Source organism: Pyrus communis, chromosome 3, assembly GCF_041283825.1.
Source record: "Pyrus communis isolate YQ-2024b chromosome 3, ASM4128382v1, whole genome shotgun sequence".
NCBI classification, from domain to species: Eukaryota; Viridiplantae; Streptophyta; class Magnoliopsida; order Rosales; family Rosaceae; genus Pyrus; species Pyrus communis.
In genome coordinates, this window is record NC_142567.1 from 4,416,941 (window position 1) to 4,431,270 (window position 14,330).

At 39.1% G+C, this 14,330-nt stretch overlaps 1 protein-coding gene and 2 pseudogenes across 2 annotated transcripts; 1 reads left to right on the plus strand and 2 right to left on the minus strand.

The window, feature by feature from the left end:
• Positions 1-398: 398 nt before the first annotated feature.
• LOC137715791 (L-type lectin-domain containing receptor kinase IX.1 pseudogene) lies at positions 399-3,000 on the plus strand (annotated as a pseudogene). The gene has a single exon (XR_015960522.1). The product of XR_015960522.1 is annotated as an L-type lectin-domain containing receptor kinase IX.1 pseudogene (transcript).
• An 8-nt stretch (positions 3,001-3,008) lies between these two features.
• LOC137715792 (S-adenosyl-L-methionine-dependent methyltransferases superfamily protein) lies at positions 3,009-4,187 on the minus strand. Its single transcript, XM_068455139.2, has one exon. The coding sequence runs from the start codon at positions 3,984-3,986 to the stop codon at positions 3,285-3,287; it is 702 nt and encodes a 233-aa protein (XP_068311240.1). The 5' UTR covers positions 3,987-4,187; the 3' UTR covers positions 3,009-3,284.
• A 655-nt stretch (positions 4,188-4,842) lies between these two features.
• LOC148697783 (L-type lectin-domain containing receptor kinase IX.1 pseudogene) lies at positions 4,843-6,214 on the minus strand (annotated as a pseudogene).
• Between the last annotated feature and the right edge of the window lie 8,116 nt (positions 6,215-14,330).

Below are 14,330 nucleotides of genomic sequence, written 5' to 3' on the forward strand. Positions count from 1 at the left end.
AATGTTAATAACAATTCCCTTTACAAATTTCAATGATTAAAATAAAAAAACGATGACATATTAATCAAATATTGACAATACTATTGAAGTACTGATTAAATATAAATAATATATTGACAAAATCTGGAAAAATGATCGGTTAGCAATTAGGAAATGTAGTTTCATGTTTTCAAGGTAACGGGCTGAAATAAAAAACTCAAGAAAATCAAAAGGCCTTTTTTAAGAAGTTTCCAAGATGTTGTTTTATCATTTCAGAGTAACGGGCTTAACGCGTTGAAACTTGCAAGCCAACTTCGCACGACATGAAATAGTTGATGACCCCAACTGCTGGTTTCGGAACACTTTCACTCACTACGTACAGTCGGTCAACCAGGTCTTCAAGTCCTTTCCCATGAAACTTCTCTATATATTTCCAACTGGAAATTTCAATCTGCAATCATCTGCTTCTCTATTTTAGACGACAGTTTCTCCAGCACGCTCACTTGTCTCGTGGTGAATCGGTGACAAGAGAGCATCTCTCGTCTCATCAGCGCCAGTGTTTTTCTTTCCCACCAAAACAAAAAATGGTTGCCCATGATTTGGCTATCATCGCACTTCTCTCACCGAAGCTTGATCATCACTTCCTTGTTATTCTCCTCCTGCTGTTAATCCCTTGTGCAGCTCCCTTATCTTTCGAATTTCCCACTTTCCGACAAAGTGATCACACCTACAGTACGGAAGAGTTGAAAAAATTAGTTACCGAGGGAGATGCTGTTATCGGCAACCAATCCATTTGCCTCACTGAAGGCAGCCTGGGTGGGGAAACAAATAAAGCTAATGGAAGTGTTGGCCGTGCTACCTACAGAGAATCCTTCCTGCTCCGGGACAATAATACAGGAAAACTTGCTGATTTCAACACAAGTTTCACGTTCATGATTGATACGAAAAACAGTGCCACCCCCTCCTATGTCGAGGGGCTGGCCTTCTTCTTAGCGCCAAATGGATCCTTACTCAACCGAGCACTTGGAGTAGGTAGCAGTATGGGCCTCCCTGTCAACAGCTCCGTGGAAAATGTTACTGAGCCAAGAAATGAGTACCCGTTTGTGGCAGTGGAGTTTGATACCCACAGGCCAACTGTGGAGGATCCAGATGGCGGTCGTGTGGGGATTGACATCAACTCTGTCAAGTCTAATATTACCAGGCCTTGGAATAGTGGAATTCTGGAAGGAAAACTTAGTCGTGCTTGGATTAGTTATAATTCAAACTCGAAAAACCTTAGTGTTTCCTTCACCAATTATGCCAATGATACCCACGAGCAAGTAGTTGATTCTCTCAGTTACATGGTTGATCTGAATAAATGCTTGCCGGATTGGATCATCGTTGGCTTTTCTGCTTCAACAGGTGCTTCTTCTGCTCTGCACATCATCTCGTGGAATTTCACTTCTACTCTGGTTGATGATGAATCTCTAACTCTTTCGGGGGAACAAAAAAAGCAAGAATCTCCAGTTCCGACGCCAGGCCATAGTTCTAAAGCCAAGTCAAGAAAACGCAAGAAATCTCTGGCGGTGATTATCGGTAGTACTACTGGTAGTGGTGGATTCATCTTGATCTGTGTCGTGGGTTTGGGTGTGTTCAACTCGTGCAAGAAAAGGATAGTCAGAGAAAGGACTGATACAAACCTTATGAGTCCTTATGACTTGGTTGACCAGTTACAGAAGGTGATTGGCGGCCCCAGGCAGATTTCGTACAGCGAATTGGCTTCTGCGACAGGACATTTTAGTGAGAGAGAAAAGCTTGGAGAGGGAAACTTTGGGGTGGTTTACAAGGGCTACCTAAAAGACTTGGACTCCTACGCTGCTGTTAAGAAGATATCATTAGGACCTGAAATGGGGATCAAGGAAGTTGTATCAGAAGTGAGGATCATCAGTCGACTTAGGCATCGGAATCTGATGCAACTCATCGGTTGGTGCCACGAAAAAAGACAACTCCTACTGGCTTTCGAGTTCATGCCCAACGGTAGGTTAGATGCTCATTTGTTTGAAGAAGAAAGCTCGTTAGTTTGGGAGGTACGATACAAAATTGCTCAAGGCTTAGCCTCCGGGTTGCTCTATCTACAACAAGAATTGGAACATTTTGTGCTGCATAGGGATGTCAAATCCAGGAACGTTATGTTGGATTCAAATTTCAACCCTAAACTAGGGGGGTTTGGGTTAGCAAAGCTTCTGGACCACGAAGAAGGAATAGACACTTTTATTGCCGGAACCTATGGCTACATGGCTCCTGAATTCATTGTAGACGGTAAATATTCCAAGAAAACAGATGTCTACAGCTTCGGAGTTGTTGCTTTGGAAATAGCCTGCGGGAGAAAACCCATTGATCGCCATGCAGAAAGGAGTAAAATCGATATGGTGGAATGGGTTTGGGAGCTTTATGAAGAAGGGAAAGTCACAGAAGCAGCTGACCCAAAATTGTGTAGGAATTTTGATGAGAAGCAGATGGAGTGCTTGATGATTGTCGGATTGTGGTGTGCTCATCCGTGTGACAGTTCAAGACCTTCAATTCAAGAAGCAATTCGGGCGCTTAACTTTGAACTTTCATTGCCAATTCTCCCATCAAACAAGCCAATTTTTCCATCATCTCCTTCAATGTCACTCTCGAGGTTGACTAGCACTAATGCTTCTGAATCTCACCTGTACACAATCTTTCTCGCAGTCTGCTTTGTATTGAGGCTGCGCACCGCCATGATGAATAGAAAAAAGAGAGGAGATGAAGCGAGAGAGAATGGAGGATGGATTAGGGAGCCATCGAATGATAAGCTTCAGCTATCTTTCCGATGTTCCACCACCATCGAATGATAAGCTTCAGCTATCTTTTTTATATCGTTTCAATTGCTACGCTAGGAATTCTCCGATTATATATGAGTGTATGATACTAGTGAAAATTTGATTTGATCAAACAAGTTTTAGCTTGGGGCTGCCTAGAGTACTAATCCCATGATCATTTGGTAAGCAAAATTTACAAGTACTGTGTTTTCAGACAACTGCATTTATAGACAACAACAGCATCAAGTAGCAGTGTAGCTTTCTAACATGCACCGGTGTTTGAACGGCTTGATTGAGACCGTCAAAATCTAGACACGCAAATTCAGCCGTCCAATGTACCCATATACCGGTACATTGTAGAATTTTCGAGCAGTTATTTTACAAAAACACACAAGAATAATCCACACAAACTTGCACAATATCTTTTGCAGATAACAATACAGAAGAACCGAAATCCGAAATCCGAAAACCAAAAACCTGCACTCAGGATTCAAGAGGACTAATCTGATGAGCGAGTTCTCCTCTTTGTTTCTTGCGCAAGACGAACACATTGGCCTCTTCGTACGCATAATTCGGGTGCAAATCCTCATGAGGAACTTTCTCGATCGAAAAAACTCTCTCACACATTTCCCAGAACAGTTGGTGTGCTTCCGGGGACCTCACTTGGTACCCAAGCAAAACAACCCCGTCGTCCTTAACAAGCGCCTCCATGGTGGACACGAGCGGGCCCACAGTCTCCTCGATGTAGACAACGTCGGTCGCCACCACGACGTCGTACGGCGGACTCAGGGACTTGGCCTGATCGGCCGCCTTGTTCCAGTGCACGATGGCGTGCTTGATCGTTTTCCCCAGGACCGGCTTGTTGCGCTTGAGGTTGTGCTTCAGTGCGGGCATGACCGCGGGAATATCGGTGAGGACGAGGTCGGTCAGGCCGAGGAGGTACAGGCCCATGCCGGCAGCCCCGCATCCGGCGCCGAGCTCGACGGCGCGCTTGCCGTGGAAGTCGAGGAGGGCGGAGTAGGGGTTGTTGGGGTTGGGTGGGGCCCAGCGCTCGGCGAACTTGACGAGGACTAAGGAGCAGGGCCAGACGGAGGTGCCGACGTGGAAGGAGCCGTTGTCTTGTTGGAGGGAAAGGAGGGCGTCGCGCACCGGCAGCTCGATCACTGGTGAGTCGGTGAACTTCATGCCTCTTTTTTTTTCTTTTTTCTTTTTTACTCCCTACTCCCTCCTAAACCGAGGCTTTTTCTTTGTTTTGTGCTTTTGTTTGTTGCCTTTTGTATTTTTACATAGGATAGGATATTTGGATTTGAACACGGGATCTCGAGTGTAAAGTAAAATTTCTCATAAATAAAGCAAGAAACCACTTACCACAAAATCATTTTTTTTTTATTATTTATTAGAAAATCTTATTTGAACTCATATAAAGAGGTTATATGAGCAAAAAAAAATTTCGAGTCAAATAAAATTTTCCTTGTATATTATAAATTGTGGACAACTTTGCACTTATAAACATCGAACGGGTTACTATCATATCAATATTTAACACGTTTAATAATTGTGCCATGTTTAGGTTTGGAAAAATCGTCCAACTAATAATTGTGTTGTACTTAAGTTAGCCCTAATCATGCTCGTGTGGACACTTACTCAACATGCATACACGAATTGCCACTGCTAGATCCTCCACATATAAATGTGAGGTCTAACACACTATCAAGATCGATCTTGATAGTGCGTTAAGTAATTTAAAATGAAAGAAAAACAAGGTTTGTTAGATAAAATTAAAATGAAAAGGTGAATAATCAATTGGCTAGACAATTACTGATTAAACCCTTTTTAACATTGATAATTCTTGAAAGAGAACTTCAAAATTAAAATGAGAACTGAACGTTTTCGATCATCAAATTATGCACTTTTCAGTAAGGACATTCTTACCATAGAAACATTTCTAAATGGGGTATTATCATATTTGATTAAATTACACCAATTCACTTACCAAAGTGATGGAACTTAAAAGAAGTTATTGAACAAGATATACAATGTCCTACAAAGAACTAATCCTGTAAGTGTTGGCTGAACTCTTAGTATGACCTTCAGAGCCAGCACTACTATCACTAGGTACAACATTGAGAATAATACTGGAGAAGGTAAAATATATGGCCACCGGCATCTCTGATGGGAGAATGGGCAACGGAACTTCGAAGTTAAGCACTTGAATCGCTTGTTGTATTGAAGGTCTAAAATTATAATCAGCATGCGCACACCATAACCCAACAATCATCAGGCACTCTATTTGTTTCTCATCGAAATCTCCACACAATTTCGGGTCAGCTGCTTTCCCTTCTCTAAAAAGGTCCCAATTACCCACTCAACCATTTCGATTATGCTACTTTCTAAACTTGGATCAATGGGTTTTCTCCCGCGAACTATTTCCCAAGCAACAACTTCGAACATGTAGACGTCTGATTGCCTGGTAGCCTTTTCTGTCATAACATACTCCACAGCCATGTAGCCCCCTGGTTCCAGCCACAATTGTTGTTTGTGGCTTTTTTTCGTGATCCACAAGTCAAGCTAATCCAAAACCCCCAAGTTTCGCATAACATTGCTAGATTTGATATCCCTGTACATGTAGGACACATTTATCCCACACTTGATGTAAATAGCGCAACCCGCAGGCCAAGCCTTTGAGCAATTTAATATCTTGCCTCCCAGCTGGTTAACAACTTTCAGCTTTGGATAGATGAGAATCTTAGATGCCGTTGGGCATGAACTCGTAAACAAGTAGGAGCTCTCTATTTTGGTGGCACCAACCAATGAGCTGCACTAGATTTTGGTGCCTTTTGACGTCTGATGACCCTTACTTCTTATGTATACGCCTTTAGACCTTGTTTAGATCCCTCTGATGCCCTTTTAACAGCGACACGTGACTCCATGTCTTCTATAAATCCTCGATAAACCCCACCAAATCCTCCCTCACCAAGCCTTTCCACCTCATCAAATTAAGTTACTTATTGCGCAAGCCAACTCTTTGTAAGAAAACTTCTTAGGGCCTGTCCTTTTCTCTAATTCCTTGTCAACCAAGTCATGAATTATAGGATGTTCATCACTACGTTCTCCCGTTGCCCTTTTCTTCCATAAGATGTACCAAACGAAAACTATCCTTGAAGCTAATATAATACAGTACACACCTCAACCGCTAGTCCTATACTGTCATTTGCTGATTGGGGATCAGAACTGTGGTGTGATGTGTCAAGTAGTGAAGAATTAAAACTCCACGAGTTGATCTTGTGTAGAACAAACTGATCAGCATAGATCAGCGGCAGCAGAAACCCAATAATCACCTAATCTGGAAGGTATTGATCCAGTTCAACTATCTCATGTAGATAATTCATTAATTACTTGGATACCGTCGACATAACTAGTGATAGCACGCTAAGATTTATTTAATGAAAAACGTGAAATGTGTCGGGAAATCAACAAGAGTTTTCCTGTTGCACTTCCGCAGAGAAGGAAGGGTTCTCTGCGAATTGTTCGTGGTATGTGGCACAACCGACCAACCGTCGGTATAAGCATCTCGCTCAAGAGATATAATTATGTTGACGCCAATAGGAAAGTTGGAGAAATTATAGGTTAACAGACGGGCAGAATGCGTTAACGCAAAGATGACAAGGAGGAATGGAAGCTACACATCACCCTCCCCCTCTCTTCGCCTTCGGCTTTATGTCATCCCTAATCCTCTTTCCTTCCAATGCCTTCTACCTCGTCTCCACTCGCCCCCTCTTCATCACCGAAGTTGACGTCGTTTTGCTCGGCCTCTTCTACTCCCGCCACGATCGTGTACTGTCTGGTGGCTTTCAATTGGCAAATGTGATTCGGAAAACATATTTTCTAAAGCTGATATCAAAAACGATTTACTAAAACCTTCACAGCTTTGCCCCAAAGATGGTTGAGAGGAGTTTCTTTTTTTTTTTTTTTTTTTTTAAATACAATGAAAACCAAAGATCTTTCATTAAGAAACGAAAAATAAATATCATTGGTAGCTTCTCTTTAGTATATATTGAAGAAGCAAGCAGCCACGTTTCTATTCATAGGAAGAGTGGGTTACCTTAGCTACTTAGCTTGAGTGTGGGATGTATTATTTTGGTTGGTGTGTGGCGTTTGATTAGGTTTATCTGGTGGAAGCTGAAGAAAAGAGGATGTGATGAAGATCAATCTTATAGTTAATAACGACTTCCTAACAAGTTTACACAATAAGAACCCGCTAATAACGACTATTTAACTAGTTTACACGAGGGTGACACACGAGTAACCCGTTTCGACACATTAAGAAAAAAAGTTATTTTGATGATTTTAATTTTTTAAACTACTAAAAACTTACTATAACGTAACAACCCGTCCCGAAATTTACAGAACGAAAGGGCATTTTTGTAATTTCACTAAGTTTGGGGATATTTTTCTTTTAAAATTGTTTTTGGATCTTAATGGGTGTGCCAAGGGGCCCACCCTTAATTTTTGTCCCCTGGGCTCAACGCCTCTATCTCCCTTACCTCCCCCAAGTTCTTTCTCTCACAGTTCACTCCCTTTCTCTTTCGTACCAACTTCCCTCAGATCTCCCCCACCTCCCTCATTCCTCTTCTCCTTTTGCAACTGGGACTGTAACACCATGAAAGCCGGTGCAAAATCAAGGGGAACTCCAACTAATCTCCACCATTTTCGAGTAGGTAAGCCTCGAAGCCCCTTTCTCTTTGTCTCAAATGGATGTTGCTACGCTTTCTAAGATTATATACTCGTTTTTAGTGAAGGTTTGACTTGAATCACGTCGGGGACACCTCCCTAACTTTCCGACGAGATTGTCGTGAATTCCAGGCCACTACCCGGCCGTTTCCTAGCCATGAAATAGGTACAACACCCTTCCTCTCCTCCGTAGCTTCATTTTGGCCTCCAGCTTAATGTGTAATTGTGGAGTTTTGGGTTGACCGGAGATTGGAAGCTCCGGTGTTCTTCTTTGTTGAAAATGGCCAACCTGACCTAAAATTGATCGACCCGACCCGATAGCTCCACCCATTTGAGTAACCGGCCCAATTTGTTGGGCCATGGAACCTAGCCTATTTGGGCAGCCCAACCCCATAACCATTTAACCCAAAAACCTAGATGAAAACACGAGCCCTCGGCCCACTGAACAAAACCCAAGGTATGACCTAGATCCAAAACACGGGCCCAAGCCCGGTTTACCCAACCCGACCTAGAAACCTTTTAAACCTAAACCCAAGCTTTGGCCCAAACCCATATTTGAACCCAAGCCCAAATGCTAACCCTAACCCAAGTCCAAAACCCTAAACCCTAAATGGATCCAACCCGTTTGACCGACCTGTTGACCATTGACTTCCAGTCAACGTTCACCGTTAACTTTGACAATTGATCGTTGACCCGTCAAAGTTAATTTTTGTTGACTTTTTTCGGGTTTCGGTCGGGACCCCTCCTAGGCTAATTTCGACGTCCTAGATCCGTTTCCGACGTCCATTTTCCCAAATTCAATCATTATGATAGTGTTTTATTAATTGGTACCTTTATATGCTTAGGTGCAATTGTGAATGGCATTTCCGTCCTCTCTTGTTTGCACGACTCTTCACCAACGGTGTAAGGTGAGTGGACCCCTTCCAAAATGCATATTTTTACTATTAGAAATGCATACATGAAAAACATGATTTAATGGTAACGTGTAACATCCCACATCAACTAACGGAGAGATGGTGATGTGCCTTATATGTACATGCCTACCTCCATATAGCACAAGGCTTTTTGGGAACTTACTGGCTTCAGATTCCATCGAAACTCCGAAGTTAAGCGAGTTTGGGCGAAAGCAATCCCAGGATGGGTGACCCACTGGGAAGTTGCTCGTGAGTTCCCAGAAACAAAACCGTGAGGGCGTGGCGATGGAATCCGAAGCCGGTGAGTTCCCAAAAGGTCTCGTGCTATATAGAGGCGAGCATGTACATATAAGGCACATCACCCTTTCTCTGTTGATCAATGTGGGATGTTACAATCCACCCCCTTTAGGGGCTCCACGTCCTCGTCGACACACACGTACCAAACAGCAGAGTGGCTCTAATACCATTCTATCACATCTCAATTTCGGCTCCGTCGTAGCACGATATTGTCCGCTTTGGGCCCCGGCCATGCCCTCACAGTTTTGTTTCTGGGAACTCACGAGCAACTTCTCAATGGGTCACCCATCCTGGGATTGATCTCGCCCAAACTCGCTTAACTTTGGAGTTCCGATGGAATCCGAAGCCCATGAGTTCCCAAAAGACCTCGTGCTATATGGAGGTGGGCATGTACATATAAAGCACATTGTGACATCCCACATTGCCCAGGGGAGTGATCCTTATATGTATATTCTCATCCCTACCTAGCACGAGGCCTTTTGGGAGCTCAATGGCTTCGGGTTTCGTTGGAACTCCAAAGTTAAGCGAGTAGTGCGCGAGAGCATTCCCAGGATGGGTGACCCATCGGGAAGTTCTCGTGTGAGTTCCTAGAAACAAAACCGTGGGGGTGTGGTCGGGGCCCAAAGCGGACAATATCGTGTTACGGTGGTGGAACGGGCCCGGGAAGTGATCCGCCCCGGGGCGGGATGTGACAATTTGGTATCAAAGCCTAACCCTGGCTGTGGTGTGCCGACGAAGACGTCGAGCCCCTAAGGGGGGTGGATTATGACATCCCACATCGCCCATGGGAGTGATCCTTATATGTATATTCTCATCCCTACCTAGCACGAGGCCTTTTGGGAGCTCAATGGCTTCGGGTTCCATTGGAACTCCGAAGTTAAGCGAGTAGCGCGCGAGAGCATTCCCAGGATGGGTGACCTATCGGGAAGTTCTCGTGTGAGTTCCCAGAAACAAAACCGTGGGGGCGTGGTCGGGGCCCAAAGCGGACAATATCGTGCTACGGTGGTGGAGCGGGCCCGGGAAGTGATCCGCCCCAGGGCGGGATGTGACACACATCACCCCCTCTCTGTTGGTCGATGTGGGATGTTACATAACGTTTTATGAGTAAATTGGATTTACGCTTATGATATTCATGCTTTATCGATTTTACGTTCTTCGTAGTATATATGATTGATGACTATATACTATGAATAGGTTTTACAATATGATGTTTTAGCTATTGAACTCCAATTAAGATATATATTAGAAACATTAAGTAAATGTCTTTGTGTTCTTACTTAATGGTTATACATATGTTCTGCTTACGGGCATATGATACTTATGTGCTTACGGGTGGGAGATATTTATATTGGTTACGGCCAGGTGTGTGGTTAGTGCCTACAGGAAAGAGATATTTATATTGGCTACAACCGGGCGTGTGGTTGGTGCCTACAGGTGGGAGATATTTATATTGGCTTCGGCCAGGTGTAGGTTGGTCGATCGGAAGATACTTATATTGGCTTCGGTTAGGAGATATAGTGCCTACAGGCAAATGATCTACGACGCGTGATGTAGAACCTTCAGATGAAAAGAAGTGTTCTTTATGCCTTTGGGCGAATGAAATATTATATATAAGTATATGCCTTATATATATATATATATATACCACTACTAAACACACTATATATGATATATGTTTTACGAAGATTTTATGGCATGCTAGGGTTTTCAGAAAACCTATTACATGTTATACTATTAAGCTTTCATAAAACTTTAGGGGTTAATACGTTAAAGATTAACTGTTTTTCGTATTACTTATATATCAACTTGGTATGCTCATGTTTTGTTTTGCGCCGTCTTAGGACTTAGAATCGAGGTGTACAATCCCGACATCAAGGCACTTCCGCATCGGCAATCTTCGAGTCCTCTTGCTATAAGACCTATCCTTTTGTTCATTCAATTTTATATTGTTTCTTTTTAGTGTCTCGGATTAGTTGTATGCTCTGAACACGTTCCATAAATGCATATTCATCATAATTAAATTTACAAGTTTTATTTATGTCAGTTAATTGTTCTTAGTTCTCATGCATCCTAATATGGCTTTGTCACCTTCAGGTGTCGACCAACACGTACTTATCTTGGTGTTTGGTGAATATCATGGTCGGCGTGTCAATAAAGTACAAGAGCCATAGTGTATATGTATATATTGTATATTAAATACGTATTATTGTATTATTGTTCTATATAAATTTAAAAAATTCAAGTTTTATTTATTTATATATTTTTAAAGTATACTAAAGGCAAAGAGTGTGATTAAAAAAAATTATAAAACACATTAAAAAAAATTATCAAGTAATTTAAAAATACCAAACACATTAAAAAATTATAATAATTAATTTACTAGTGCGAAAAATGTGAAGAAATATGCAAACGCTCGTGATCACATCCTTTGCACTTTGAAGATGAGTACATCGTCATTTGAATTTTTAAAACCATTCAAACCATCATAAAACGCAACTCCCTTCATTTTGCATATCTTTGAACATTTGATATTTTGTAATAATGTACTAATGCTTTTTCTCTAACAAGTGCGATATGCATATACTAATTTAGTATTATGTTTTCCATCTTTTTGGATGAAATTATGTTTTTCATTTTCATTATTTATTGGTTTAAAATATATTTCTTTAATGGGTAACGGGTTGGATCATATTACCTGATAATATTAACGGGTTGATTTCGGGTTGGGTCATATTACACGTTTACTTTAATAGGTGTTACACGACATGACCTGTTAAGATATTGGGTATGTCATGAAAATGACACAAACATTAAAAACATGATACGAATGACAGGTCTAACGACGACGGTGCCATACGATTATTGAAATCTACTCTTTTATTTAATTATTAAGTCGTTCAAATTTACTTCATAAAAAATAGGGTGATTTAGATTTTGGCCCTTACAATTCATGATTCATAGATAATAACTCATTTACATATAAACATCCAATAAAAGCCCAAATTTAAAATATGTAGCCACATCGGAATACTATTGACCTACTAATACAATTTATTTACACGCATGCCACTTTCCCAAATCCCTAACTTTATTCCAAATTAAAAGTTGTAGAAAAATTGAAATAAAATATATCAACTGTTGTATTGCATTAATTGTATCCATATCATACCAAAAATTTACCTTTTTTGTGATATATATTTTGCATTAATTGGGTAGTAAATTAATTTGTTCCAATTATTATAAAAAAAATTATAATAGATCCATATTATATATTTTGAATCAAATAACACTTCTCTAACTTGTAGGTAAATTATTTTTCATGTATTGTTACATATATTAGGCACATTTTATTGTTGTATAAATGTAGGTATGACATAATATTTTTCAATATAATACATCAAATTATATTTCTTCTTGTAATGGGTAAATTATTCTCCATGTATTAGTGAAAAAAAGAAATTATATTACACAAGGGAGAAAAACTTGTGTGGGGCTTTTCTTGCCACTGGATTTACTTGTGTGGGGCTTTACTTGCCACTGGATTTTGTTGAGTGGCACTACAATCCAATCAAAACTCGCAACGTGGCAAGTCCTAAATATTATCTTTTATCATTCTTTTATATTTAAAATTCTCATAATTATTTTTCCTACTAATTAATATACATCATGAGATTAATTTGATGTATATTTTTCTTCTCCCCTCCCTCTTTTTCTTCCCAAATTTTCCCTTTTGGTACTTTTACGTTTCGCCGTAGAAGTCTTCAGTTTCTTCTCTCTCTCCCACTTCTACCATCATGTTAAAGATGGATAATCAACCAAAATAGTTGTACTTCAACCAAAATAAAGTGAAGGATAACCAATAAATTGTGAAAAGATCAACTCGATTGTATGGAGTGAGTCTGCAAGATTGTATTTAGAGTTTGCTACAAAATATTCTAATCCTTTATAGGAAAAACATAAACACGCAAATTACAACTCAAAGATATATAAAACAGGATGAGTTGTTGGGCAATGAAATTGTGCTTATAATTGAAAAAAAAAATTAATAAACAGCTTTTGTAAATAAAAAAAAAAGAAAAGAAAAAAAACGAAAAAAAAGAAGTATAGGTTTGGAGAAGATGACTTTGTTTTTGCCCCATATTCTTATGAAGAAAGGAAATAAAGAGGGGGAAGAAGATTGCACACGGCAGAGAAAACTGGGGAAGAAAAATAAGCGAGAATGAGAAGAGGAAAAAAAAAATGAAAAAAAAGGAACAAACAAATTTTGTTAAACATCAAGCCTGTGTTAGAATATATATATCACAATTTTATTTCATTATAGATCGAGAAGATGGTTTAATTTTTTTTTCCCATTATTCTTATGAAGGAAGGAAATGCACAGAGTGGGGAAGAAGCCGGCACTGTCAGAGAGAAAATTTGAGAAGAAAAAGGGAAGACAGAGGAGATCAGAGGAAAATTGAAATCTTAAATTAATCTTATATCAATTAATAGGAAATATAATTATGAAAGTTTTAAATATTAAAGAAAAATAATAAAAGATAATATTTAAGACTTGCCACGTTGCGAGTTTTGATTGGATTGTAGCGCCACTCAACAAAATCCAGTGGCAAGTAAAGCCCCACACAAGTTTTTCTCTACACAAGGGGTATAATTTTTTGTAGGTAAATTATTGGAAATAATTTGTAGATAGGTAAATTAATTTGTTCCAATTATATATAAAATATATATATACACCTAGATTATATATATATATATATTTTTTTTTTTTTTTTTTTTTTTTTTTGAGAAAACCTAGATTATATATTTTGAATCAAATAACATTTTTGTATACATGGTAGGTAAATTATTTTGCACGTATTATTACATATATTAGCCTATTAGGGACGTTTTTTTGGTAAAAATATATAAAGTAATATGTATATGATTGTTTGTAGGTAAAAGATAAAATCAAAAGCATGATCCAATTCCTAAGTTTATGCAAGATTTTGTCTCTCTCTCACACACACACACACACACACACACACACACACATATACACATTTTGAATCAAATAACATTTTTGTACATGGTAGGTAAATTACTTTTTTTTTTTTAATGTATTATTACATATATTAGGTTTTTTTTTTTTAAATAAATAAATAAATATATATATATATATATATATATGAACTCATAAAGTCAGATACATAGAATTAAGCCAACAATTCTCATATTTGATATTAATATGCAATGAATTTTTTAACATTAATGTCATATTTTTCTTTTTGCAAAATCATTAATTCTCTCCTTACAATCTGCATAAAATTAATTGTGGACATCAAATATGCAATAGGGGTATTTTAGGCATCTAAAAATGTAAAATATGTAAAGTAATATGTAATTAATGAATTCACTTAGGTGGATCCTAGTCATTGGGTTCTTTTTGAGTAAACAAATTATTTCGGGTTTTATATGGAAAAAAACTTGAATTTGAAGGGTTAAAGTCATATTTTCAATAAAAATAAAAAATAAAACATAAGTTGTTCAAATTTAACGCTTATTAGAAACTTCTAAATCTAAACGTAAAGTGTGGCTTTATTTCTACACA

Coding starts and splice junctions, on each gene's coding strand:
- LOC137715792 (XM_068455139.2), bottom strand. CDS start 3,986: ATGAAGTTCACCGACTCACCAGTGATCGAGCTGCCGGTGCGCGACGCC.